The 26,514-nt window shown below is 42.8% G+C and overlaps 1 protein-coding gene across 9 annotated transcripts in view; it reads left to right on the forward strand.

Moving 5' to 3' along the window:
• The window catches only part of ST3GAL3 (ST3 beta-galactoside alpha-2,3-sialyltransferase 3), a 199,563-nt gene that overhangs the window by 129,781 nt on the left and 43,268 nt on the right, over positions 1-26,514 (forward strand). For all 9 annotated transcript variants that reach the window (XM_030495513.1, XM_030495509.1, XM_030495512.1 and 6 more), the window contains 3 exons: positions 6,453-6,516; positions 14,910-15,005; positions 19,986-20,172. In XM_030495513.1, the coding sequence (XP_030351373.1) occupies positions 6,453-6,516; positions 14,910-15,005; positions 19,986-20,172 (347 nt within the window). The remainder of the gene's footprint in view (positions 1-6,452; positions 6,517-14,909; positions 15,006-19,985; positions 20,173-26,514) is intronic.

The raw sequence follows: 26,514 nt of genomic DNA on the forward strand, positions 1-26,514 counted from the left end.
TATCAACCTCACTCTAGTCAGTGTATTCCCAAAAGCTGAAGCTGATGCCTAGTGCCCTGCAGAAGTGCTGACAAGAACAACTGAAGCAGTGCACTGTTCCCTGACCCTAGTGCATGGTATTCAAATACTTACTGCTGGCAATAAGGACATTGCTGATTTTTGAGGAAGATGGCTGGTACGGGCAACTTGAAAAATGTCAAACTCTTCTCTTGGCCACTCAAGAGTGCATGATCAGCCCAATTTCCCTACTTTCAAGGCAGGCAGAAGGTAGACCCTGTGAAATGCCTGCAGTAAGCCCCATGGAGTGGAAAGGTCTCCAGGTCTCCCATGTCTTTTTAATGATACAAGCGAGAAGCTTATATTTTAGAAACAACAATGTGAAGTGTTGTTGACATTTGCAGTGAAGGTCTCCACTCCTTCACATAAATAACAGAGAAAAAGGCTAGAATTGAGAGTTAGGCTGGTTCTCACTGTGTGGTCACTGCCTGCTTAATTTCTAACTATTTACTTTTAGTTTTCCTAAATGTCTGAAAATTTCAGGGTCAACCTGAAGTCAAGACGTACTTGTGTTCAGAGAAATCATGCAGTCCTGAGCTGCTTTTGAATCTTCTGATGTTATAAGGCAAAGCTGATAGAATATGTTATGATAACTCAGGATTCTTAGATAAATGTAGTCAACTCCTCCTCTAGATGGGAGGAAATGTGCAGAGGCTTCTTGCTTTGTTTGTATAGTAATAGTGTGTGCATAGCGGTTGATAGATGAATGGGTTAAATAATCTCCCACTCTCCCCAGTAATCTAAATTCTCCATGACAGGGAAGAAAAATAAACTATGGCTACAGAAAACTGCAGTAGATTGCTTGCCCTGGTGATGTGTTCATTATTTACTAATGGGAGAAAGTGAGGGTGAAAATGCAGGATATTGATATTCATTTCCATTGATTTATTATTAAAGGATGGTAACAGACCCATGTGAAGAACATGTAAGCGAGAGAGCTATCTGAAAATTAAAACCTGTGCAGAGGGCTCCTTATTTAGGAGTTATAGGCCTTATTCTCTTCCTAATTATCACTTACTGAAGGTCACTTACTTGCCTTTTGACCATCAGTAAGTTTGATTCTCTCAGAGTGTAAAGACATTTACTGCTTTCAGAAATGAGAGGAATAGGTAGAGGACCTGAGAGGGTGACTTCAGGTATATGCATATATGTTTACATATGTATGTGTATGCATCACCTTATTGCTTTTGACTTGAAGGAGCTGTATAAAAGTAATATATTTTTACTGTTGGCATAAATTCACTTGCCTAATATTTCAACTAGAATCAAACAGCACAAACGTTCCTCCCTATACATTACATATGTATGTACACTATGTTCTTATGCCTACCATATGGATGGTTTCAGGTAAACAGAGCCACTGCGTTACAATTTTCTCTTTCTGACATGGACTATTTGAGCTAACACAAAAAGTGGGCTGCCAGTGAGCTGCTGCTGTGTGCCACTCCCAGGACAGCTAACATCTGCAGCCCCGGGGATGATGGCACTGCCCTTGCCATTTAAACATCAGTGTTTGACTACGCACTGGAGGAAGGATTCAATATTGATAAAGTCTGCCTTGAATCTTGTGAGGATGAACAGGAGGAACAGTACAGAGGAAGCAACACTGCTGTTGGGTTTACTCTGCCTTCGAGTGGTTACCAAAACTGTGGCCACTGAATGGCTGTTGGATGATCTGCTTGAGACAAATGTGGTGTTTGAATGTAGTTTTCAGTGGGAAGTTTGTATTTCATAAAACATGCAACTAATTAGAACCTGCTGGGCTGCCTATTTGGCAGCTGGGAATAGGCCAAAGATTAGATGCTTTTCAAAGGTAAATTCACTTTTTATCCATACTGGTTGGGGAGGAGAGTGACAGGGAAGAAGTGCATGGTTTTGCCTGAGCTGTTCTGTTCGTGCCCGCTCAGTATATCTGAAGGATCCTGTGGAGAGTGCAAGGTAGCCATGGTACAGCGCTGCCAGCTCTCCTTGTCCAGGGTAAACATGATGTAGAGCTGCTGGATCTGCAGGAGCTGCTTCTGTGCCAGCAATGAAATGAATGGCAGGTAAGAAGTTCTGCTTGGTTTGAGCTGACGTGCCATGGAGCCCTGTAGTTCTCTTCACCGTGCTCTCCATGGTTCATGTTTCTGGGCATATGCTGCTGAGACATGTCTGCTGGGCTGATTTGCTGGGATTCTGCATTGAACAAAAGTAGCTGAAACTTTTCCAGACTGGAAATGGCCCTCAGAGAATGAGAGACCTGTTTGAATGGGGATTTGTCTGAGCTAATGAATTCTGTTACACCTGAGCTGGCTGTGTGCCTGGCCCTGGAAGCAGAAGGTGAGTGCATGCATACCTGCTGCTTGTAACAGGAAGGATTTTTTCCTTTGTAGTACTTGGAACATGTACACTCAGGCCCCTCCTCACCCATCTTTGGTGCACAGGTATACAAGGCAGAGCACACTGTTTTTCTCAGTTGCTGAGCAAGGAATAAGTTGTGCCTGGGCTAGCATTGTGTCTGCACCATGTTGTGGTTTCTTCACAACATGGGTAAACCATCGAAAAAAAAATTCAAAACAAATTGTTTGCATAGCTGTTGCCCTAATAAAAGAATCTTTCTTTTCAAACGTGTGAGTTCATGTTAAAGCAAGGGCTGTATGCAGCTGGTGCCTTACAATAATAGAACAAAAAACCCCAAAATAAAATCGATGGATGAATGGACAAAAGCTAATAGTTGTCAGGAACAAAGTGTACTCTCCTGAAACACTGATCTTGGGTTGCTCTGTTTTGTTCTTTGCTGTGTTCAATGCAAGTAGGTCCCAGTCACAAGCTCTATCCCACTCCCTTAAGAATATGCCTTCCCCAGAGAAACTTGCTGCCCTGGTGCCAGTTGTTCCCACTGCTGTCGTCCCTCAGTGGAGGGGTTCTGTGGCCAAGGTGCGGCATACCAGGTCTGCTGCTGATCAGATACGCTATTAACTCAGGTAATGGTTTTGTGTGGGTTGTTCAGAAGTTTAGCATCAATGTGTACAACATCAAAACTGGTTTGGTAGCCACTGTTCTGTAGAACAGTGTTTTTGTATCTGCCCAGAAGCCTCTGCATGAAGGTAAAATGTGTCAGTTATTGCCTAGATCATGTGGTTACCAATGATGTTGTGCATACACTGGTGCAGTCTCAGTGGCTTGGCTTTTGAAGACTTGACTTTTCTTTTATCCTTTCAAAACTTGCTTTCACTCATTGACAGATCATTATTCAGCCAATGGCTGTGCGCAAAGTCTGGTACTTGAAACAGGAAGGAATTGTTCTTTGTAGCATATGTAACATACTTGCACCCATTATTATCACTCAGTACATAGGTATATAAGGTAGACTATGCTCATTACCCTTTCAATTTCTCACCCTCAAGAAAGCATGCTCCATCAATTTACTTTACATAATACACCTGCTTTCCTGGTGCCTGATTATCTTTAGTCATAACCTGGAGATAAACTGCTTTGTGTCCTGCAGGTTGCTATCTGTGATAGTAGTCTTTGCAGCAGTGATTTCAAGTGACCTTCCACCTTGACCCAGCTCTGGTAAAAGATACTGCCAGTGGTTCCCTGTTGTAGGTATTTTCATTGTCTTGTAGAAGATTGTCGATCAGCCACAGCAGCATCTGCTGATCCCTCAAACCTCGCCCCAAGAAGGCACAGAAGCTCCTTCTGAAGGAGGTATTGTCTTTCCATCACTGGTGCCAGTGAGCAAGGTGCCAAATGCAAGTGCTCACCTCAGCAGTAGCATAGTGTCCATCTTCTAGTATAGTTCCAGCTCAGTCAGAAAGGGTCTAGTGCCTCTCCCTTGCCAAGGCCTTTAGCTTTTCCCGTTAGTGATTGTGGCTCGTGCTCCTGGCTTCCAATGAGGGTGCTAGACTAGACAAAGTGGCACAGAAGGCATCTGTGACACCTTCATTCCTGCTGTCAGTCAACACTTGGCAGTGCAGTACTTTGTCTTTTATTGAGCTTCCTTCAGCAGTTTTGAATGATAACACTGTGATTTTTGCAACTTCCAAACCTCTTGGATGCCATGTGTTATTGGACTGTGGGGGCTGCTGAAGAGATATCTCCCATTTGGCCATTCATACTCTGTACTGAATGTCCTGTTTTGGTTGTGTTTTCTCTCTGGATGGTGGGAATGGGAAGCATCGTCATCCCAAATGCTGCCATATCCAGTCGTATTTCATTCCTGAGCATTCACAGCTATATAGTAATGGAGGCATTATTACATAGCTGGCAAGATAAGAAAAACAGGATTATTTAAGTGCATGACTCAACTGTATTCCTTTAATGTACTTTCTAATATAGTATAATGGATGACCTCCAAATAGCGCAGGGTGTTAACTTGTGGGTGGTAGAGCAAACCTGGCGTAAGAAAAGCTTAGCAGAGGGGAGGTTGCAGCCGTTGACATGCAATCCTTAGATCTCTTTTCTAAGAGTGAGGGAAAACAATTACAGTTGTATACAGTCCAGCAAAAGCCAAGGTATGAGATAGGCCAAGGAGAGGACTGTGGCATGGTGCCGTTAGAGGTCACAACAACCTCTTGCTGTTGCAGCAGACTTAGGGAAATAGCATTCCTGCTGGAGAGGGAACCTGCTGCCAGTGAATCAAAAGAAATTCTTCAGATGAAGGAAAATTAAACAAAACCACTATTTTGTTAGCAAAGTAAGTTGCTTTTACCCTACCAATTGCCTCTTTCCTTACTCTTCTCCAAAATATGATCTTCTGAAAGTAATCACATTTCCCAGCTTGTAATGGTTGGAAGGGGCTGTCAGTAATGCCATGTCAAAAACTTCCCCAAATCTCAAAGTAACCATCAGAGTTTTCTGTTTGTCAGCTTTATTTATCTGCCTTGTGCGTCTCACCAGCTTGTTGTTAAGTTCAGAGCTGTTTGGCACATGGGCTGCCTCGAGCTCGTGTGTTCATCCCACACCCTTGTCCTGTACTTTCTGCAGAGGGACATAAAAAATAAGAACAGAACTCTATTTGAAAGGGACTCTCCAAACTGTGCTCATTGCAGTAAGTAGTGCCTATCAGGAAAACTGTTTAAGTTCGCTGTAAACAATCACTTGATGTCTCTCTTCTTAATAGTCCTGTGTAATTTTTAACTTTTTGTAAAGAAATGAGATTTATTCCTTTTGACTGGTTATTTTCTAGCAACTTTATAACTAGTTGACCAGTGTATTTAAGGGAAGGATATCATAGATATTTACAACAGTCTCCCAAGGAAAATGGAAAGGGACTAACTGTTCACAATCTCTTTTGCAGTATAAATGAAGCTCAGAGAAGCCATATTCAAAATCAGGAATTGAAAGTGATTGAAAGTCCATATGGATCCAGGAGGGTTCCGAGCTCCTAGAAGAGAAATCACTAAGGGTTGCCAGATACATAGAAGCTATACCTGACACATTAAATCCCTGATTTGAAAATAATTTACTAGTAAAAGATAATTTCAGGGAAATGTTATGTCTATTTACTTTATTCTTATGCTACTCTTAGAAGTCTGCTTAAGACCACAGTTAGAGTCAGGATTCGGAGACGGACTTTTTGTCAGACCAAGTACAGCCATTCTGAAGTTACTGGTGCATTTGTAAACCCAGACTAGGCAAAGCATTACCACTTCTTGGCCGTGGTCGTAAAGGAGTTTGGATCTTTATAGGAGAGGGAGGTGGAAAAATCAGGGACAAAGGACAAAATCTAAAAGGAAGCAGACTCAAAAATTTCCAGTCGATAGAATTATTTATGTCTAATCATTGTGCTTCTACAGTTTAATACATTTAATTTGTGTGTGTGTCTGCGCTTGCATAACTTATACCATCTGGCTGCTGCAGTATTCACTGGGTATCAGAGTAGCTGTGGTTCGATGGGCATTTCTTCAAGCAGTTACGATAGTTTAATTGGATTCTGCCATAAAGAAAGCCAGACTGAGGAACTGAACCTAAACTAAAAGTAACCCAGGAAGATAAAAAGCATCAATTTTAACCTGGTTCTGTTCCTGCATCCAGTTCACCGCTCAGTGGCGTAAAAGCTTGTCTGAAAGCAACCATTGAGTGATACTGTTTTTTTCATGTCTGAAGTGTTTGTAAAAATGCAGTCTCATGGAAGTGCATATTAAACCACTGCCTTAAACTGTACTATGTTTGTTTCCTGTCACACTTTTTGTGCAAGGTATTTGCTCACTGCGTCAGAATTTGGCACATAACACGTCTTTGCAGTGTGTGAAGGTCAGAGAAAATAGGAATATGCAAGTCGAAGTACATTCCTAATGTGGACCTTATTTCAGTTCCTCCAAGTTACAGCTTCAGATGCTTTACATCACTTTGATTTTCATTTCCATTAAAAGTAAGAACTTGTTCCTAATATCTCCTTCCTTTCTCCCCAGATAATCTGATCAAAGCCATCCTGTCAGCAACCAAAGATTACCGTCTAACTCCAGCTCTTGACAGGTAAGATGAGACCTTTTAGCGTAGGAGGAGAAGTGATTATTTTCCACATGTCCTAAATAATTTTTGCTAGATATTTTTGCCAGAAATTATTGCCAATAAATTTGGCTGTGCTTTGAAGGTAGATCAGGATCTGGAAACTGAGTCTTCTTTCCAGTAAATCTATAAACTCTAGAGACCTCTGTTAAGTCAAACATGAGTAGAAAAAAGCATTTACCTTTTCTTTTTGATTATTTCTTAATCTTTTGTTTCGTATGGTGTTACAATACACCCTCTCTTGACCCTTTTTCAAATAAATAAATAGCAGGTTTCAATAAACACAGTATTCTCTTTCAGCCTTTCTGACAAAGCAACAGGATTACAAGAAACTCTTAGAGGGAAAGAAGGGACTGGCTTGTTTTAACAATGTTTTTCACTAATACCTTGCTCTTAAAGCAGGAATGTGTGATTGTGTTGGCCAAGCCTGTGCCAGGATGCAACAGCAGTTGTCTGAGTCCTATGGTATTTGAATTGACGTCTTTAGAAGAGACTCCTTTTATTCTTCAGTCCTATTGTAGACGTCACTTTTGAAACTCATTGGCATGTTTACAATCAGCTTCCCAATGATAGTCCTTTGGTCTTTCCTATCCTTGCTTTTCTGTCATCCCTTCCCTTTGCCCTGCAGTTTTGGTTTAGGGCCACTTCCTGGATTAGAGGTAGTTTCTTTCAGACGCTGTCAAAGGTTTTTACTGGATCATGATCTGCTTCCAAAGTCCTGCCACTATTTCTTTCCAAGCAGTTGTACTTCCCTGAATCCGGGTTAACTACACAGTTCCTGCTTTCTAAACAATTTGGTTTTATTTCTTGCCCCAGCTCCCCCTCTGCCCACTTTTCTATTACAAAATTAATAAGCTTTTCCAGCCTTTCCATGTTCCATAGGTCTCTGCATCTCTCATGTTGATTGTAGAGTTTACCTGCTGTAGTAAGAGTTGGGAGTTACTCTCTGTGTGAAAGTTTATTAATAGTTTTTTGCAGTCTGTGTGCTAATTTAGGTTGCTTTGAAGTTTGCCTTGCCTCACAGCAATGCCAGATAGGGTTAGCCTTCAGAGTTTGCATTAATTTGAGAAATGATGTCCAGAAGGCAAAATCATTTTACAAATTACCTTCTTAGAGATTTTGCGCACAACTGAGTCTCACCCATCTGGGGTTTATTGCGGCTCTGGTTGGAGAGTTAAGATTTTAATCTGTTGAAAAATCTACATATAGACTCATTCAGAAGTTTGCTCATGGGAAATTAGTGTTAATGACAGAGGGCAGGTGGAAGATTATTGCAGGGAAGGTTAATGTAATTGTGACCCATACAGCTCACCTGCTTTTTGAGGAGTGGAATGTTTTGGGGGTTTTAAAAGTAATTTCTCAGGAGGTTGTGAAACACAGCCACTCTAGCATGAGCTATTCACTTCAGTTTTGCATTCTTTGTAATGGGTTTGGTGCAGAGATAGGAGCACTCAAGTCTTCATGAAACATATGCAAAGTCCCCTAGATATCAAGTATGAACATGACCTAAGCAACAGACGTGAAATGTGTTTCTATAGTCTTGCAATAACAAGGTTTAGTGCTGTGTAAACACAGAAATATCTTGGGGAAGTACTGTTTTCTTGTGAATCTTTGTGAGAAGTGCAAAGGAGTGGATGTTGGTTGTGTAGTACACGTGTCTCACAGTCAGGTACTTCCCAGAGCCCTTCCAAGAGAGCAGGTCTTATGGAAAGATAAATATTGAAGCTAACATGGGAGAAAGGGACAAGAAAGACTTGGGATAGCAAGCCACAAAGTGAGAGTATAAAGCGGTTGGTGGATGGAGTTGCAACAGTGGGGCTATTACAAGAAAGCTTGGGTACTGCAGGAGGTGTTAAGGTTACAACAGAGCTGCGCTTGGAAACCTGCTTAGTGAGTAGGGCATAGTTGAAGACTTGGGTATTCTCCCAGCCATGGTTGTTAATGAGTTACAGTGCTGGCAGCAATGGGTAGCTGCCATTTTGGATTCCAGAAACGCTGATAGAGCAGGCTGATGAGGGAGGGTTAGCTGCTTTCTCATCTCAAGCTCAAAGCAGAGCCAAACGTTTCCTCTCTATGGCAGCATCAGTATGCTGGGAGCAGGGCCTTGAGGTTTGGCTCACTCACTTACTGCTCACTGATCAGGGAGAAAGTTCAGACCTTTCCCCTTCGCTCACCACCTTGGGGCAACTGGAGAGGGCTTGACTTAAGGGACCTTTAAAAGTCCCTTCCAACCCAAACCGTTCTATGATTAAGGGCTGAAAAAATGCCTTATTGTTGAGTTAGGTAAGAGACACAGCTAAAGTCTTGTACCTTGAGGTACAAGGGATCAGAGTTAGGAGATCTTGTGAACCCTTCCACTTGCAGGCTCTCAGAAGTCTAATGGGCTAATTCTAGCAGTAGGGAAGAAGCTCCAGGTTCACCTTCTCTTCAGAACGGAGTTACACCAGTATTTCCTCTGTGGCAAAGCCAGTCTTAAGAAGCTGTATTTGCTGCAGCTCTCAGACTGTAGCTCGCTACCATCTTGTGCTTCTGCTATTGTTCAAAAAGGAACTTTAAAGTGGGTCACTGAAACAACTCCAGTTCAAAAGTTTTTTTCTTAATCCAGGTCATTCCAATGATCTCATTTACAGAGCTCTCCTCCCACTGAAGAGTTGCATTGGCACAGCGATGTGACCGCAGCACAAGAGGCAGAGAGATGGGGATGGGTGGGGAGGGTGAGTGCTGCCGAGCCCACTGAAACAAGTGTTCACATAACCATACACTGAATGCAGCTTTCCCCAGGGAAGGGTGGGAGAGGCAGGAGAGGTGAGGTCAGAGCAGTGCTTGAGAGGACAGGAAGGAAAAAGGGGATTAGAGTTGTATGGTGGATGATCTACACCAACCCTTTGGTCTTGTCCCCACCCAACCTTCTCCATTTCTGTTCTCCTTCACAAAGCTGTCCCTTGAGATGTTACCTTCACTTGCTTCCCATAAGCCCTGGAAATGACCTTCTTTGTTTGATTATCCCTGTGTCAGAAGGGCACCTAGATGCACCTTCCCTGACACAATGTACCGACATGGTGCTGAAATGAGGCTAACGCAATCCTTCCAGGTATGCGTACACCTTTCATCATCCCAAAACAGCTTTGCCAACTCACTCCAACTAATCCCTCCATTGTGAGTAAGTTGTGTTAATAACTAGCAGCAGCTGGAGGGCATGTGAACAAATGCTATAGTTCACGCCTGTAACGTGGTGTAAGTGATGTCATGCTTTCTTAGTTTTCTTCATGACTCCTTACTATGGCCCCCTTTGTGTTGAACTGCTTATACTAACCTGCTCCTTCTCCAGGGCAGGAGGTAGGTAAAGCTGCAGTTGTGTTCGTGAGGGTAGTTGCAACTCAGCTCTGAGCTTTTCTGGAAAAGATTGGAGAATCAGGGGACTTGCTGTAGAAACAGTGTCCTCTTCCTTCAGAGCTGGCATGTCTTTCTCTCTAATGCAGATGTTGGTGGGCCTCTTTGACATGTCAAGAGTTCTCTTGCTCTCTGTTGATATTTCCAAGCCCATTTATATCACTGACATTTTCACTGCTTGCTTTGGTGGTTCCTCCAGTGGCCTGCTTCTCATTCTGCAAATCGATCAGGGCTTGGTTTCTAGTTCCACGGCTCTTCTGCTGGCTGGACTTCAGTGGATTTTTGGGTTAAATATCTGCAGTGAGAATCTGTAAATTTCCTATGAAAACATAGAAATATAAAAACCTGATGGACCGTTTCGTATTGCCTCTTGGCAATGATGGAAAACTGAAGTTTGAGCTTATAAGTAACACAGTCTTTACTAATGCAATATGTAAACTAACAGGTGAGGAAGGAATTTGATAGAGCAGGAGAGGAGATGTGTGTTTGTGTCCCTCTAGCTCAGATTGCTAGCACCAGTTTAAGTAACAGCAGCCAGATCAAACCAGAATATGCTAAGCCTCCCTAAGCACCAATTACCCAAAGATGTATTTTTTAATTATTCTGTCTTTCCTCAAAGCCTTTAGTTCCAAAGTTGCGTAAAGAAAGGCTTTGTGGTTTTTCTCCCCTAACAAATCCCTAGAGTGCTTTGATAAGAGAGAAAGAGGAAGTAGCAATTGCTATAACGCATATATGTGTTTACAGTGCTATATTGTTCAAGAAGATCTGTGTGAATCCTGGTTTTGGTGTAGATGAACACAGCCTCTGAGCATCTGTGTCAAGAGGCTGTACATCTGGTTACAGCTTCCAGCTTAGGGCTTTAGGGAAAGTCTGTCTGGTGTGGAAAGTCCATGACCCTCCTTCATACCACCCTGGTAGCAAACTGGAACCTGGGCTGTGTCCAGTGTGTTCAGTTCTTGAATTCTTCTGGAAAAGAAATACAGCTTTGACATACTACATAACCAAACAAAAAGGTGTTTGCACACTTCTTTGTGGTGAAACAATTGAGCTGTAACTGATGCTGCTTGCACGGCGTGTTTCTTCAGCCAGAAACTTGCCTGGAGCCAGCAGTGACTTTGCAGGTTTCCCATGCTCAGGCACCATCAGGCAGTGCTGGCTGTGAAGGAGCCCAGCTACGCTGGTGCCATGCCTCCAAACTTCTGGCCAGGATGTGAGGTCAGGTGCCTGATGTCCCTGCCGAATGCTTCCCTTTCACAGTGCCACCAGGGTGGCCCTGCAGTCTCCTCACTGACCCGCAATGTGATTGCCAGAGCTGGTGAGACCAAACCAGCTCACCTTTCTGCCTGTCTTGATCAAAACAGTCCCGGCTGCCCGGACTTGATGTACACACCTGATATGCAGAACCCAGACAAAGTCCAAGACTCACTCTTCATCATGCACACCTGAAGAAAGCAATCTGTGAGTGAGTGCTACTTTCTGAGTGTGCAACAGAAACTGACCACTTTGTGATGAGAGTGAGCAGAGTACTTTTGAAAGAAATTTAAGAAAAAGCTGCTAGAAGATCAAAGATTAGACCTCAGTGTCAAAAAGATAGTAATGAAAAATCTTATCTGCAGACTTAAAAAGGAGGACACATTCAAATACATCAACACTATGAGGGTATAAGACTGAGACACTAGAACAAGTTGCCCAGAGAAGTTGTGGATGCCCCATCCCTGGAAGTTTTCAAGGCCAGGTTGCACGGGGCTTGGAGCAACCTGGTCTAGTGGGAGGTGTCCCTGCCCATGGCAGGGGATTGGAACTAGATGATCTTTAAGATCCCTTCCTAAACAGATCATTCTAGGATTCTATAAGTGGTTCGGAGATGTAGCTGAGCAAAGATGATTAACCTATCAGTTACGCTGAGTAAAGGCGGAACTATTCAGTTAAGTACCATTTTTTTTGGTAAATACAGAAAGATGTCCCATTTTACAGCAACAATTAAATACTTTGTGTATTTTTGTTAGTAATTGTGAGGATGTTAAATGACAATTCCATGTCTTTTTTTAAATTACTAAGCTCTGAGGAGTATTTAAGGAGTTAAATAATTATTTTTATTACTGTTTGCTTTTTAACTCTTCTTGCAATGTTGGATAGAACAGCAAATGTTGTGCCATTTCTGAAGAAATATGGGAGATGATAAAGAGGTGGCTATAAGTTTTGCAGGAAAAATCCTGGAAAGTTAGATCTGGGACAGAGCCAGGTGGCAGTTGATGCGAGTTATCTTGGGGTTTGTGGAAATGAAATCTTGTAATGTAAAGGATGTATCTTTTAGATGAACTAGAAGCTTTATTGGTAAAGGTATCCTTTTAAAGATAGGTATTAGTTATTTTTCTCAGTCCGTTATATTCTGATTCTACACAACGCCATTGTAGACATATCCTTTTTAAGAGTGGGATATGTCATAAAGCTTTAAAAAGCCGCTGTCAGGGTTGAGAATTAATCCCTTAGTGACACTTCTAGTGTAATCCTGCTGGCAGGTGTTCACAGTGGTTAAAACCAATCTGGAGGAAATGTAAAATTACACTAGGAAAATTTGCCAGAGCCAGAGGCTGGGGAAGTAAGGAGTAGGAGGGCCAGGTCAGTCTAGACCTTTTTGTGGGGCTGTTCTGAACAGTCCTTTGGAGCCAAATCAACAGTCAGGCATCTCAGAGGTGACAGTGCAGATCATGCTTACAAGATGAGGATTATATTCTGCAAACCAGTGACTATAAAAAGAGCACTGGAATGATGTACATAAAATCTCTATGTAAAAGGGACCCTGCTTTCAGCAGCCTTAGCTCTGCGTACTGATCTTCCAGAGTCAGTGCTTTGGAGATCTGTGGAGAAGTTGAAAACGGTTCAGAGAGGTGCTGCAAATATGAGTCAAGATCTAGGAGAGCTGCCATACCCTAAGAGATGTGATGAGCCTCGCTCTGGTTTGTGTGGTCAAGAGAAAATTAGGAATGGTCTTTGATCAGGACGTGCGGGAACAGGGCTTTGACGAGAAGCTGCTGGAACAGCTTTGGCTGGTGGAACTGGTTCTTCTATCTCATGTGTAGCGGCTCATGCTCACCAGTCTGCCCAGTGACTGTTTATCCACCTAGAGGCAGATGTTTACACACTGGTTTGTTGGTAAGTGGATCACATGCAGATGTGGAAGGGACTACTAACAGTAGATGGTGCTTTAATTTAGCAGAAAAGGGAAGAATGCGATTAAGTGGTTTGAGGCTGAAACAAACACATCTGTATTCAAAGTTGGTTAGAGCTAGCATCCTAACAGTAAGTGGGAAAGTAGAACGGAGTGTCTACAGCTTGCAGCCTTTGGGTTTCAGCATGGTAGTATTCTTCAAAATGTAAAATTAAGAAAAGTCATGGCCTAGAAACAACTGGGTAGAGAAATTACAGTATTTCACCCAATAGTCTGTTGTTTATGAGGTCAAACTTTCTTATCGTAATCATCAAACAAGTGTATTTTCGTGTGAAATTTCACTTGGCCAAAACTGAACTGTCTTTTTTCCCCTCCTGCAGAACCTTTTCCTCAAAGGTTTTGACAAAGGTGTTTACATCTTTGTCACTCAATTGGGCATACTTGGGACTGACTCTTTTCCTCCCTTCTTGACCCATTATTCTGCTTGAACCAGATCTTGTCTCTGCTTTCTCCTTGTTGCCAGAACAGTGTTGTGGTTTTTTTCTTCTGTGCCATTGTCTATAAAGTTCTTTCTCTATTGTGATTTTATTATCACAAACATCCACGCTTCTTCAGCCCTTAGGGACATGAACACTGTGTTAGCGTGTCCATATTCTTGAGGAGGTTTTTTCGTTTGGAAAGGCTGGGAACTGCAGTGAAACTTAATCTGGTCTGGGGAAGCTGTTGCTTTGTGTTTCTTGGTGCTCTTAATTCTGCGCATATCTCCAGCTAATGGCTCTGTCAGCAGGATAACTCTCAGTGGTTTAGCAGAGTCCTTAAGTGCGCTCCAGCCCCGGTCTGCAAAGACAGACCCCACATAAGTAGAGCTTTCTTCACGCTGGCTCTTTAGACTGATCACAGCAATGACAGCCTAGGAGAGATGAGTTGACTGTGCCTGGGATTAGGAAGGCCTCCTAGCCCAGAGATCTGCTCCAAACAACGGATTGCCTTGGACCCTTTCCGAAAAAGGCTCTGCAGACACGTATTCCTTCAGTGAACTACCAGAGGTGGAGGCACATTGCCAGAAGAGCCAGCTGCGTTTGGGATTAGATGGCTGGAAAGAAGTCCTCTCTCTGTCTTCAAAACAAAATCACTTTTTAACATCTGCTGCAGAGAGTTCTCATGACTTGTGGTTCCACAAGAAACTGTTCTCTTCCTTCTCTTTCCTGTTTCTTTGTTAATTAAGATTATTTTCCTTCCCCTTCCTCACCCATTGTGTCTCTATATATGTTTCCTACTGGATAGGACTGGGGGCGGGGTGTCCTTTCTCTATCCATTTAGTGTTTTTCTGTCTCTTGAAGTCTCATGATAACTGCAGCAATTTTGAACTCAGCAAGGTGAGCACACCCCAGATAAGCTGGCAAGATCTGCCTGCACTCAGAAAATTGCTTGGAGAGAGGACTTCCTCACTAAGCTTTTGGTTTATTGTTATTTCAGTGCTAAATGAATAATGAGAAGGTTTAAGTAAACAGATGGGTTTGGTTCAAGCCCATCATAACAGGGGTGTGGGGGGAGAGGAGCTGCTTGTCCTGACAGCTCATCTCATTAGGCCACACGTGGTGTGAGGTGTTGAAAGCAGTTTATCACATGTAATGCCTGGGCATGATGGGGTGAGCTGGGGATCGAGTGTATCTCTGTCCTCCCCTTAATTCTTAATATTGCAAATGGTTTCCTCATAGATAGGTGCAAACTAGATACATGCAGCTTGGTATGTTTGAAGTCATGTTACAAAAATCACTTCTTTTCTCTGTTTCTTCCACAGTCTCAGCTGCCGGCGATGTATTATTGTGGGAAATGGTGGAGTACTTGCAAATAAGTCATTGGGGTTAAAAATCGATGACTATGATGTTGTTGTCAGGTGAGTCTTTGGCATCACAGTTTTTTGTCATATATTCAGTTTCTGTATCAGTTCCCATGCTATGCAGGCAAGTGTTAAACCTACACTAGTGGCAATATCCATTTGTATGGAAACATTAAGTAATATATGGAGGGGAAAAAAAACCCCAAGAGCATATAAATGTTTGTTTTAAATGGTGATCACATCAAAGGGTAAAGGCACTCCTCAAGCATTCCATTTTCTACAGGTGTTTAGGAATGTGGTCTCTCCTATGATCCCATTTGAATCTGCTCTTCATAGCTCCTTTCTAAAAGCTGCTGCTTTTGTGATGCCCTTAGGTGGTGAAGCTGTAAAATGTACTGTTAGATCTGCTCCCAGATGTATCCCCTACGTAGCTTAGGGAAGTATTACTGGTTATACATGTGTAGCGTTCCCCAAGACTGACACTTTGCAGTTAGGATGGGAAGAACTAAATGCTGCAGCATAGAGTCTTAGGAAGCGGTAAGCCTCCATGAGTGAGGACTCAGTAATGATTAAACACCTGTAGGTGAACCCTAGAAACTGTGGATACTTTGCCTCTGTTTCACTGAGGATGCTGGGATGATGACATTGGATAAGGGAGCAGAAGCAGAGTGACATTAGGAGTGGAAAGGACCACAGTGAAAGTTAGGACTTCTTGGTTTTGCTGAAGACCTGTATTGTTGCCATCTCAGAATGGTTGAAAAACGTGCTGATATGTGAAATCACAGGTCTAGTCGTAACTCTTAGTAATAAATCTGTCAAGTCAGGGAGGTGTTCTGGGTGACTGGAGATTAACAAACATAATAGCTATACTAATGGAGAGTGAGAGAGAGTGCGTGTAGGAGGGAGGGGGACATGCTCTAGGGAGCTACAGACCCATTAGTCTTAACTGGAAAAAAAAAAAGCAGAACTTTATAGCAGGTTCTGAGTCATGAGTAACAAAATACTACAATGGTAAATACGAAAAGTGAGATAAACCGCAGTGTAAGTTTATAAAAGCTGGTTTAACGTAGTCTAGGTTGTTTTTTTAACTTAGTAAGATAACTGATTTTGTATTAAAGGGAATGTACCTGATATCATCTCTCTGAACTTTAGTCAACCATGAGACATGGTGGTAAATAGCAAATTCTTTACTAAGGTGGAAGACAGAAAGGGATTAGTGAAAGAATTTAAGGCACAGTGAAGGTATCATTTAGCATGGTCTCCTTTCTCTCCCATGTGCTAATAATGGGCACATGGGGAAAGAATAGAACATACACGGAGTAATAAATACCCTCTAACTCTGGACAAAAAGACCAAGAAGATCCCTTTCAGTCCTTTGTTCCTGTGAATGGTTGCCTGCTTCCCAGCAGTCCTCCAGACACAGGGATGACTGTTCAGAAGAGGATGAAGCCTTTACAGCCCTTCTCCTAGTTGGTCCCACTATCAGTTGTTGGCAAAGAGCTCTTACTACCTGTCATAGTCTGGTGACTTCCAGTTATTTGAGCCGAACTAAAATTCAGTTACAGCATTTTCTTGGGCTCAGACTGTTCAAAAAGTAGCAAGAGAACAGTTTCAATCCATCTGGACTAAGCCACCCACTAAGATTTACATCAGAAAGTCCGCTATTTAATTTCCAAATGAAAAGTTCAACCTTTTCTCTCCACATCAGTAAATCTAAGTCAGTTTGCAAGCTGAGAGGATAAGAGGGCAGCTAAGCACCTGTGCTGTTTGTGGGATGGATAAAGGAGAGTTAAGTCAACTGTAAAGGTTAAATGAAGCCAGGTGCTTGGACGTGGGATTGCAGAGGTGAGAATAGACTTCTTAAATGTATCCAACTGCTTCCTAACTCCTGTGGAAGCTGGGGAATTCCCTTGTGTTACAGCACCCTATTTCATGAGTTGCAAAACGCTTTTGAAGGATCAGATTTTTGGACCTAGGAGGTGAATTTTGAAGCGGAAAATGTGGTACATTTGCGGCCACAGGAGTGATTCGGCAGCATGTGGAGTTTTTTTATGCCTCATGTGTTACCATGTGAGGATCACTCATGGCAGCATCTTTTTGATCTTTTGATCTTGTGGTGAAGAGATTCCAACCAGCTTTGACACTTCTAAAACAGTTTGGAGTGAGTTAGTTACTGTTTTTGTTTAACTGGATATTATCCGGTATCAGTGCAGGCATTACTCCCCGCTGTCGTGCTGATTACCTGGCAGGAGGTTCTTGCAGCAGTCAGTCATTGGTGCTCTAAAATGCTTCCTCAGAACAGATTGTAGATGGGAAAAACAAGTGTGTGTCAGAAAATATCTGGTTAGAATGAGATAGGGATTTACCTGATGATGGTACTCTAATGATATCTGAGAGGGCCTTTGTGGTGCCAAGGTTAGGAGTTAGTGTCTCTAAGCTCCTATGTCATCAGCAAACACAGACAGAAAAACACTCTGAAATTTCTCATGTGGAAAACTGCCTGTCCATGGGCGGTACCGGGAGGCCTGGCATCCTAGCTGAAGTTTTGCGAGATTTAGCTGTGTTTCTAACCACCAGCGTGTCCTGCCTTAGAAGGGGTTCAAGCTGTGTAGTATGCACCTTTGTGAACACAGGTTGCAGCTGCCAGAACATTTCCTGCTCCATTACCTGCGCTGCCCCTGGGGCACTGACCATGGGGCTGACAGTGCTGGCTTGTTAGCAGGGCTCCATCACTGGGACTCTGTCAGCAGCTCACACTCTGGCCCTTTGCTGGAGACCTGAGTTCATTTTACTTGGGGAAATGGTTTGTTTTGCTTCCTGTCTAGATACAAAGTCGGGGTCCCAAGTTTGGGGAGCTTTAACAAGGTAAGCAGAAAAACAGCGAACCCAACAGCTGGGGGTGGAGACAACCCTGACAGAGAGCTATACGTTGACATTTAAAATGACTGCAGACACTAACCTTCCCCTTAACTTCAAGAAAACAGATGAAAATATGTACAACTAGCTTTCTTTACATAGTACTTCATATTTATCTCTGTTACCATTAGAGTCACATGCTTTTACATTATGTAGGGTCATCTACCCCAGAGAGATGCAAAGCCTTGAAGTTTAAATAATGCCCATAGCAAAAGTGAGTGATGTGTGAATGCACTGTCAGCAGCAGAGGAAAAAGCGAAGAATCAGGCTGGCTGGGAGCACTGTTTTTGCAGGCAGTCAGGTCTAGATGCCTCAAAGTCAGGGCACAGGGCAAGGGTTTATAAACCACGAAAAAAGGCTTCATCTCCTGTATAAATTGTGGTGGTGCCAATTTTTAAGTCGTTTTCCCTTTAATGTTTTATTCCTAACGATGAAAAAAGCATTTTTACTAAAAAATACAAAGGAATTTATTCTCCTTAATTCTGAATAGAATTTCAGATTGGGTACAGTGATTTTCTTCTACTAAAAGGTTTCCCACCTAAAATGCTTACCCAGGCTGAAAAAGACAAATTCAGATCCTCATTAACATTCCTACACAGCAGAATTTGCAGTCCATAAGCACTTTCCAGTATATTGAACTACCCCAAGTCAAGGCGGCTGCAATAATTCAAGCAGGCAATGCTGTTCCATCAGGGACTGCTGTTTGATGTCAGCAAGATTTGTATTCCAAGTTACATGAAGTTTCCTCAGCTTTGGGTTTCTAGTTTTGAATAGAAGTTCTGAATAACTTCAGTGTTATGAAAGTCATCATTGCTGTTAACGCCAGAGCAGTTTGTTTTTCTGAATGGAAAAAACTTTGTCCCTGAAGAGTGTTTTAACAATGACACAGCTAAATACATAACACTCCCTTAGAAATCACTGTGCCCAAGAGTAAAGCTGTGTGTGCTTGGGTGTTTTCAGAGTGGGATGCACTTCCACAGCAGAAAGCCCTCCGAGTCAGCAAGACTGCAGTGGTTCTGAGCCTTACCCAGCTATGCAGCCCAATGTCTTTGCATTGGCATTGCAGGGCAGCTCGCCTTCTGGGTGGGCCAGTTTGGGGATTTAAACCAGGTGAAGATTCTTCCTTTGGGTTTTTTTGAAAATTATTAGCTGGTTTAGTTCCCTAAACAATCTCACTGCAGGTAAGATGAGCAGTGTAAGCTCTGGACTGAAGTTGGAGTATGAGACCAGTTTCAGTTTGGAACATGAGACCAGTTTGCTTAAACTGCCATGCTTGACCAGCCTCACGTCCATCCCTGGAACAAGTCATCCTGGTTGTCATCTCTAAGCATGTGGAGGAAAAGAAGGTTATCAGGAGTAGTCAACATGGATTCACCAAGGGGAAATCATGCTTGACCAATCTGATAGCCTCCTATGATGGAATGACTGGCTGGGTAGATAATGGGAGAGCAGTGGATGTTGTCTACCATGACTTCAGCAAGGCTTTTGACACTGTCTCCCATAGCATCCTCATAGGTAAGCACAGAGTCTAGTTGAAGGCCTGTAGCTAGAGGTGTTCCCCAGGGGTTAGTACTGGGTCCAGTCTTGTTCAACTACTCATCAGTGACCTGGTTGAGGGGACAGAGTGTACTCTCAACAGGTTTGCTGATGATACAAAACTGGGAGGAATGGCTGATACACCAGAAGGCTGTGTTGCCATTCAGTGAGACCTGGACAGGCAGGGAAGAACTTAATGAATTTCAACAAAGGCAAGTGTAGGGTCCTGCACCTAGAGAGGGATAACCCCATGCACCAAGAGCAATGATGAAATATTAATGCTTAGTTTGTAACTCTAAATTTGCAAGGACAGTATTTTTCCATTTCCTTTTCCAAAGCTTCAAGTGGATGTGCAGAAGTGGTTTGCATTACATTCAATGAAATAATTTAAATAGCTTCTAATTAAACTGTTGTGGCTTGGTATAAAGCTTCACAAATGTTTGTGATGAAGAACTGCAAGAGTTAATGTTCGCTGCTCTAACAGCTGTGTACAGGGAGCTCTTGCCCGGCAGTCATTGCTGTATCATCAACATGTGTGAGTGTAAGTGGGAATCCATGACGGTGCCTTCTCTGGTTGCCCCGCAGGCTGAACTCTGCGCCAGTGAAGGGCTTTGAAAAAGATGTGGGTGGCAAGACAACGCTCCGGATCACATATCCTGAAGGTGCAATCCAGAAAATGGAGCAGTATGAGAAGGATTCCCTGTTTGTTCTGGCAGGATTCAAATGGCAGGATTTCAAGTGGCTGAAATACATTGTTTACAAGGAGAAAGTGGTAAGAACATTGTCAGCTGACATTGTGAAGGTCACTTAATTAGAAATGGTGGGCAGACGTGATATCACAGTCATATTTGCCGTGTTTTGATCTGAGGAGAGTTCCTCTGTGTGTCCTGCTGCATGGCTTTTTTTACCTCAATGGATTTCAGCTTTAATTAAATATGTTTTATAAAGACATCTGTCTGTAACCTGACCTTGCATCACAGATGAGGCTTTATATTCGAGATTATGCTATAGTGTAGTATGAACAATGAATTTAATTTTTATGTATTTTAAAGAGTGTATGAAAGGACTGGGTTTTGTGTGGTGTGTGGACTCCTGGGATTTAAGAGCGAGGAAGCAAAAGAGCAATGGCAAGGGGAAGCAATGGGAGTTTGGAGATAAGGATGTGATGGCACAGGAGCCAGCACAATTTGTTGAAAAGGCTATAATCCAGACTTTATGTGACCTCCTGAATGGTACAAGCCATCATATTTTGTTCAGTTATTGTTGCACTGAGATTCATGGTTTGTGTTTGGCTGAAGTATCACAGAAGAACAATATCAAGTCTGGTCTTAACACACAGAAATGGTAAATTCACTGCTTTCCCTATGTAAATATTTTATCCCAGTCAGTTGCATTAGTGCTCTTCTGAAGTATCATGGACCTGTTGCTAGTCGGGGTTGTTCTCTGTAATTCACCCATCCTAAACGGAATCAGGTTGTGCCTTCTCATTCAGTTGATGGTTTGTCTTTATCTGTTGTCATGAAATCCAGAATAAATGCCCTCTATTTGGGTATACTTCTCATTTTACAAATCCTATGTATCTGTTTTCAAGTCTTCTTTAATAATTTTTCAATGCATAACCAGACAAATGGATTAATGTTCAGAGGATGGAATGTTATATCCTGTGTTTAGAGACAGAGAGAGGAGGTTGGCAGCTCACCATATGCAGAATGAAAGTCTGGGAATATAATTGTACTCAGTTGTTACATAGATGGCCTTAAGGGCTCATACTTTTCTCTTGTCTCACACTGGCACCAACTTGCAATTATTTTCCTTGTACCAGACAGATGAAGTTACCTGTCAGGTCCTGGGCAAGCACAAGCGGGCTTTCGTAACATGAATAATTGAGGCAAAAGTAATTTTCTTTAATTTATGTCACGCTCTTGTTGTTCTTTCTGGGCAAGGGAAAGCCCTGGCAGTGTCAATGCCCTGCAACCTGAAGGCAGTTGTAGGCATTCCTAGTATTTAGTGTGAAGTTCAAAGGATGGATTGGTTTACTTCAAAACAAATTGAATTTCCACCTGATACTTGCAGTCATGCAGTCGTCACTGGATTCTGATGTGTCATCCCCTGCTCTTGGAAAAATGCAGCAAATAGTTTGTTAAAACTTGCTAGAAGACCAGGGAGAGAAAATGCAGTAATCTTAACTGTGTGCTTCAGTGCCCAGCTTGCCAGAGAGCAGCAAGAACTTGAGCGTCTTGCACTGCATGTTACTTCAATGGTTTTGTGGTTGGCCTCATTATCCTTCATTTCTTCAGAATAAACACTCCATTTTTTTCAGTTCTTGTAGGTGATGTTTTCCAGATCTCAATTCCTGTTGCTCTTCTGAATGCCTGCAGTTGATTCATCCTTTTTTTAGAGTAGTGCCCAAAAATGTCCAGAGTACAGCAATTAGAGAGGAGCAAACAGCTACTTCACTAGCCTCGCAGTTCTCATTCTTTCTACATCTGCTGTTTTGGCTGTCTTTTCCACAGTGGCATAGGACTGAAGGTGAGTGTCCAGTTCCTTGAGACTCCAGGTCTCAGGAAGAACTGAAAAGCATTATCCTTCCCAGCTCCGCACCCTGTGCTTGTGCTGTTCATTCTTCCTGCCAAAGAGCAGCACTGTGCTCTTGTCCCTACCGATTCTTTCTTCCAGAACACTTCTTCAATTTGCCAAGTTCCTTTGGCAGAGCTTTCCAGCATACCTGCCATTCTTTCCAGATTGATGTCCTCCGCAGTTTAATAAACACACTTTTTATTTCATCCTCCAGGTTGATAATGAAAACTAAACAAAGTTGGTTCCTAGGCAGATCTCAAAGTACGAACATCCTTCCATTGCTACAGTGAACCCACTGGGAACTCCTCCTAGATAGTTTTTTTGGCCACTTCTGAAGTTGTAATATTATATGTGGTATCATTAATAACATTTTTTGGCATGTTTGTGAAAGTGATATGTCAGAAACCTTACTGAATTCCAGTTCATGTCTTGCTTCTCCCCTATGATACTTTTTTTTCCTGTATAAAGAAATACTTTTTTTTTTCAATTATGATTTGTCCTTGACAAATCCACCTGGGCTGCTACTCAATCTTTGTGGGTTTGGGATTGGGTTTTTTTTCATGTGCTTGTAAATAATTAATCCTGCTATTCTGAGAATTGAAATCATAAATCAACTTTCTTCCCTTTTTTTACTTTCTTAAGGCTAAGTACTGCTTTTGTCCATTTTTCAATCCTATGACACCCTACCTGTTCTACACAAGTTCCCAAAGGGAATCATTGCTGAGTTTTGAGGCAGCTGAGCCAGTTCATTGAATACTTTAGGATGGAGTCTGGGTGACTGGGAAACATCTGTCTTGTTCTCTCTAGTCTCATCTCTCTCTATTTGAGGCTGGGATCTTGCTGTCACTGGCATTAACTGCAAGCAGGTGGCTAGCACAGCTGCGTATTTTGTGGAAACCAATGCAAAAAGTGCTGTCTCTTAGCTAGAAGAAATGACCTGATGGACAACTAACAGTGCCCTGGGAATAAGATGTAGGCGTCTGTTTGTTCTAGTAGTGAGTGTTAGTATTTTATCAGTGTGTAGTAAGTTTAAAATGATAAATGCCTGCCCAGTGCTCATTGTGGAGAGTTTCTGTTTCTCTCTAAGCTCATTTTGCAGAGAAAAGGGAGTTTCTTCTTTTCCTGGACTCATCTAGAGGCACTTGCTTGGCCTGGGAGCTCTGTATGCCACTGTTGCTTATTCCTTATCTGTCGTAGGCCTGTCCCTCTGCAAAACTTCATCCCTACTGCAAACCAGTGGTTACAGTCAGGAGTCTGACCTCAGGACAGACATAGGGGAGATGGAAGCATCCTGCTAAAGAACATGACTGCTGTGGAAGTGGACACATTCCTCAAGTAAAATGGGCTGAACTCTGCCCTCTGATGTTTCATTTGCCCCGAATGTTGATGGCAACTGCATGTGTTGGTGGTACAATCACAGGCTGAGTATGAGATTTCAGACACCAGACCTTGAGCTGCTTGGACCGGCTTGACCAGAGATTCTGGGCCAGGTACTAAGATCCTTACTTAGTCCTCTCTTGAGTAAGTGAAATCAAAGGGATTTTATCTGAGAGAGTAAATGAAAAGTGAATGGCTATTTATTGCTGGGGTCAGTGATCAGATAAGTTTATTCTCCCTGCAGCTGAGAAGGATTTGCTCTGTGTTATGTTAGTCTTTTGGCAGCACTTGCATACTGAGAAAGGGATAAGTGCTTTGTAGAGAGGAAGATTTTCAGGAGATGTTATAAGGAAAAAGAATCAGTGTGATGCAGAAGCAGCAGCAGAACAGTGAGGCAGAGGATTTGGTGTGTTACATGCAGTCTGGTGCAACAGCCTCCTGGAGATCTGCATGATGCCTTAGTGCCCTGGGAGCCACTGTCTCGTGAAAGAGGAGCAGTTAGAATATGAACAAAAAAAAAAAAAATAAAAGCTCATCTGTTTTTTATTTCACACTAAACCAGAAATATCTGGAAGCAAATAAAAGCTTGAGAAAAAAGATTAATCTAGAAAAAGGACCAGTTTGGCTAAATATTCAACATCAGTAGCAAAATAAAGGTAGTCTCTGTCATAGAGTTCTGAGTGAGCTGGCATTAAACATTGCAAGTCTGCGAGTTAGGGCAGTACTGTATTGCTGGGGAGTATAGAGCTGTCTTTAAGAAGGGGAAAGATGGGTGAATCTGAGCAGCTAAAACCCTGGTAATCTGATTTCAGTCATTTGACAAGTATTAAAATAAACTGAAGGAGAAGATAATTACACTTGTTGCAAAAAAGGGGGGAAAGGAGCGTGGAATGGGGTAAGGTGATGATATGGTTGGCAGAGGGGAGTATTGCACCATGCTGACTAATATGTCAATATATAAGCGGAAAGGAAGTGGGTTGGAGTCCCACAGCCTGCAGTTGCATGAACTCATGATTACTGCGGAAGGGTCACAGATGTGGGTTGTTCGTGTGTCTGTGGTGACTGGTCTGGCAGTGCTGACTTGCAGTCATTGCTGCAAGAGCCTGCTGCATTTCCAGGCATCCCTCCTCTGGTGAAAGTGCTGCTCCTAATGCATCCCCAGAGGTGGATTATTCATGTACAGTCACTCAGAACAGTGAGAACAGTTACACTCTCTCCTGGACTCTTCTTTTTGCCAAGAGGCATTACCCATATATATTGTGATCCACCCTGCTGCTTCTCACTGCTGTACCACCTGGGTCTCTCAGTGACCGAGGGTCTTCCTGAATACCCAAAGTACCAGGAGAATTATAAGGGTAGTTCGGCCATATACTGCTCTTCTCTACTAAAATAATGGACAAAAAGCTGAAAGTTTCTCTATTGTGTGGAGAGTAGATGCTTCCTGAAACAAACAGCAGAATTTATAAGTGCTGATTATGCAAACCAGCCATCACATCCTGGTGCTGAGGCTGACTCCAGGGTGGTTTTTTGCCCATCATTAGTGAATCAGAAGGAGCAATCTTGCTTGCTGGGACTCACTTCCCTGAACATCTGGCAGATGATGGTAAAGAAGCCAAGTGAGGGCAAAGGTTTAACTAGAAATTGGCAGCTCACAAGCTTCCTTCACATGTAATAATGAGCCTGCGGATGTTTCTAGCAGGAATCTCAGCAGCCTTTGCCAGGAGGAGTCACTTGTGCAGTGAGTGCCTGCGGCACCTTGAAGCTCACTTTGATAGTGAAAGTCATAGGAGCGAGTGAGCACCTGCCTGCAAGCGAGGCCAAGTTCTGCTGTCTGGCCCTTGCAGAGGCATGCTTCTGACAACTTGCACGCAGCAGTGGTGCCATCTGAAAAGCAGTCATCCTCCAGCAGATGTTGAGACTCCAGCAGTAGGCACGACATAGCCCCTCCTTGTGTGTTACAGCCTGTGGCTGCTGCTTGTGGAGATCTTGTAGATGTGACAGCAGTGCACATTTTTTTAACCTTTTATTTGGGAGCTACATTTCTGCTTTAAGTCAACAGGTTACTTCTAGTCCTGCTAAAATGTGTGTCACAATACTTCCTGCCTTGATCAGCCTGTGTTACTGTGATAGAGCCAAGGCCGGACTGATGCCAGAGCCTTCACTGTCTGCTGAGCTTTTGTTTAGAGCTTCTCTTCTTTCATTAGTTAATGGCCTTGTCATGCTACGTGTTTGCTAGGGCAGACTGTGAATGTCATAGCCTCATAGTAGACCGTAGATTCCTCGGATTATGAACCAGCTTTGCCTGTGGGCTGTTTTGCATGCTTGAAAAAAACCTGGGAGCCACCATGGTCCTCCTGTTGGCTTGAGAAAAGCAGCGAGGCTGTAAATCTGTCCTTGCTGCCCAACCCCAAGTAAAGCTTCATCCACATGTATGTATTTCCAACTTATTTGGAACCTGAGCCCAGCACTTGAGCAGGCAGTTTCTCTGGGTCTGGGCTAGGGAGGGAGAACCTGCTTTTTCCGGTGCTATCACTTGCCTTTGGTGGGAAATGGAGTGAGCGCTGCCACTGGCAGTTTCACTCCAGAGCCTGCTTCTGGATTGTAAATATTTTCTTTCCCTTCCCTCCTCCCAGGGGCTTGCTGCTTTAAAGTATGTTGTTATACAATTGGTCTTCTCGGTTTTTAAAGGACTCTCAGAAAGATTCTTCGTCTGGTTTTGGTGGAGCTGTAAATTCACCACTAGTTGTGTTAATGCATTATGAATGCAAAGCTTGGTTACAGATTTGTGATGCCTGATCCTGTGCTGAGACAGAGCTCTAGCCCATCTGCTTAGAAATATGGCTTGGTAGGGATTGCTTTCTGTCCTCCGGCTCTCCTTGGACTTGGGTGGGAGGGGACAGAAGCTGGACTTGCTGCTCCATTATAAACGAGTTTTTTAATTGGGAAGTTAGCCTCAGGGTTGTCCCATTTCTCTCACAAATTTGAGTTTTCACCTAAATAGCCATTTATAACTAATCCCTTCGGAAGTATTATATAGGAAGGCATGGCTGATGAGTAAGGCAGCCAATGTGCATAAAGGACATGATGAGGCTTGCACTGGGAAAGAGGTAAGAAAAACTTTTCAGTGGTGATTGTCCTGTGGTCCTAGGACACGGTGCAA

Source organism: Strigops habroptila, chromosome 8 (assembly GCF_004027225.2).
Source record: "Strigops habroptila isolate Jane chromosome 8, bStrHab1.2.pri, whole genome shotgun sequence".
Taxonomy (NCBI): Eukaryota; Metazoa; Chordata; class Aves; order Psittaciformes; family Psittacidae; genus Strigops; species Strigops habroptila.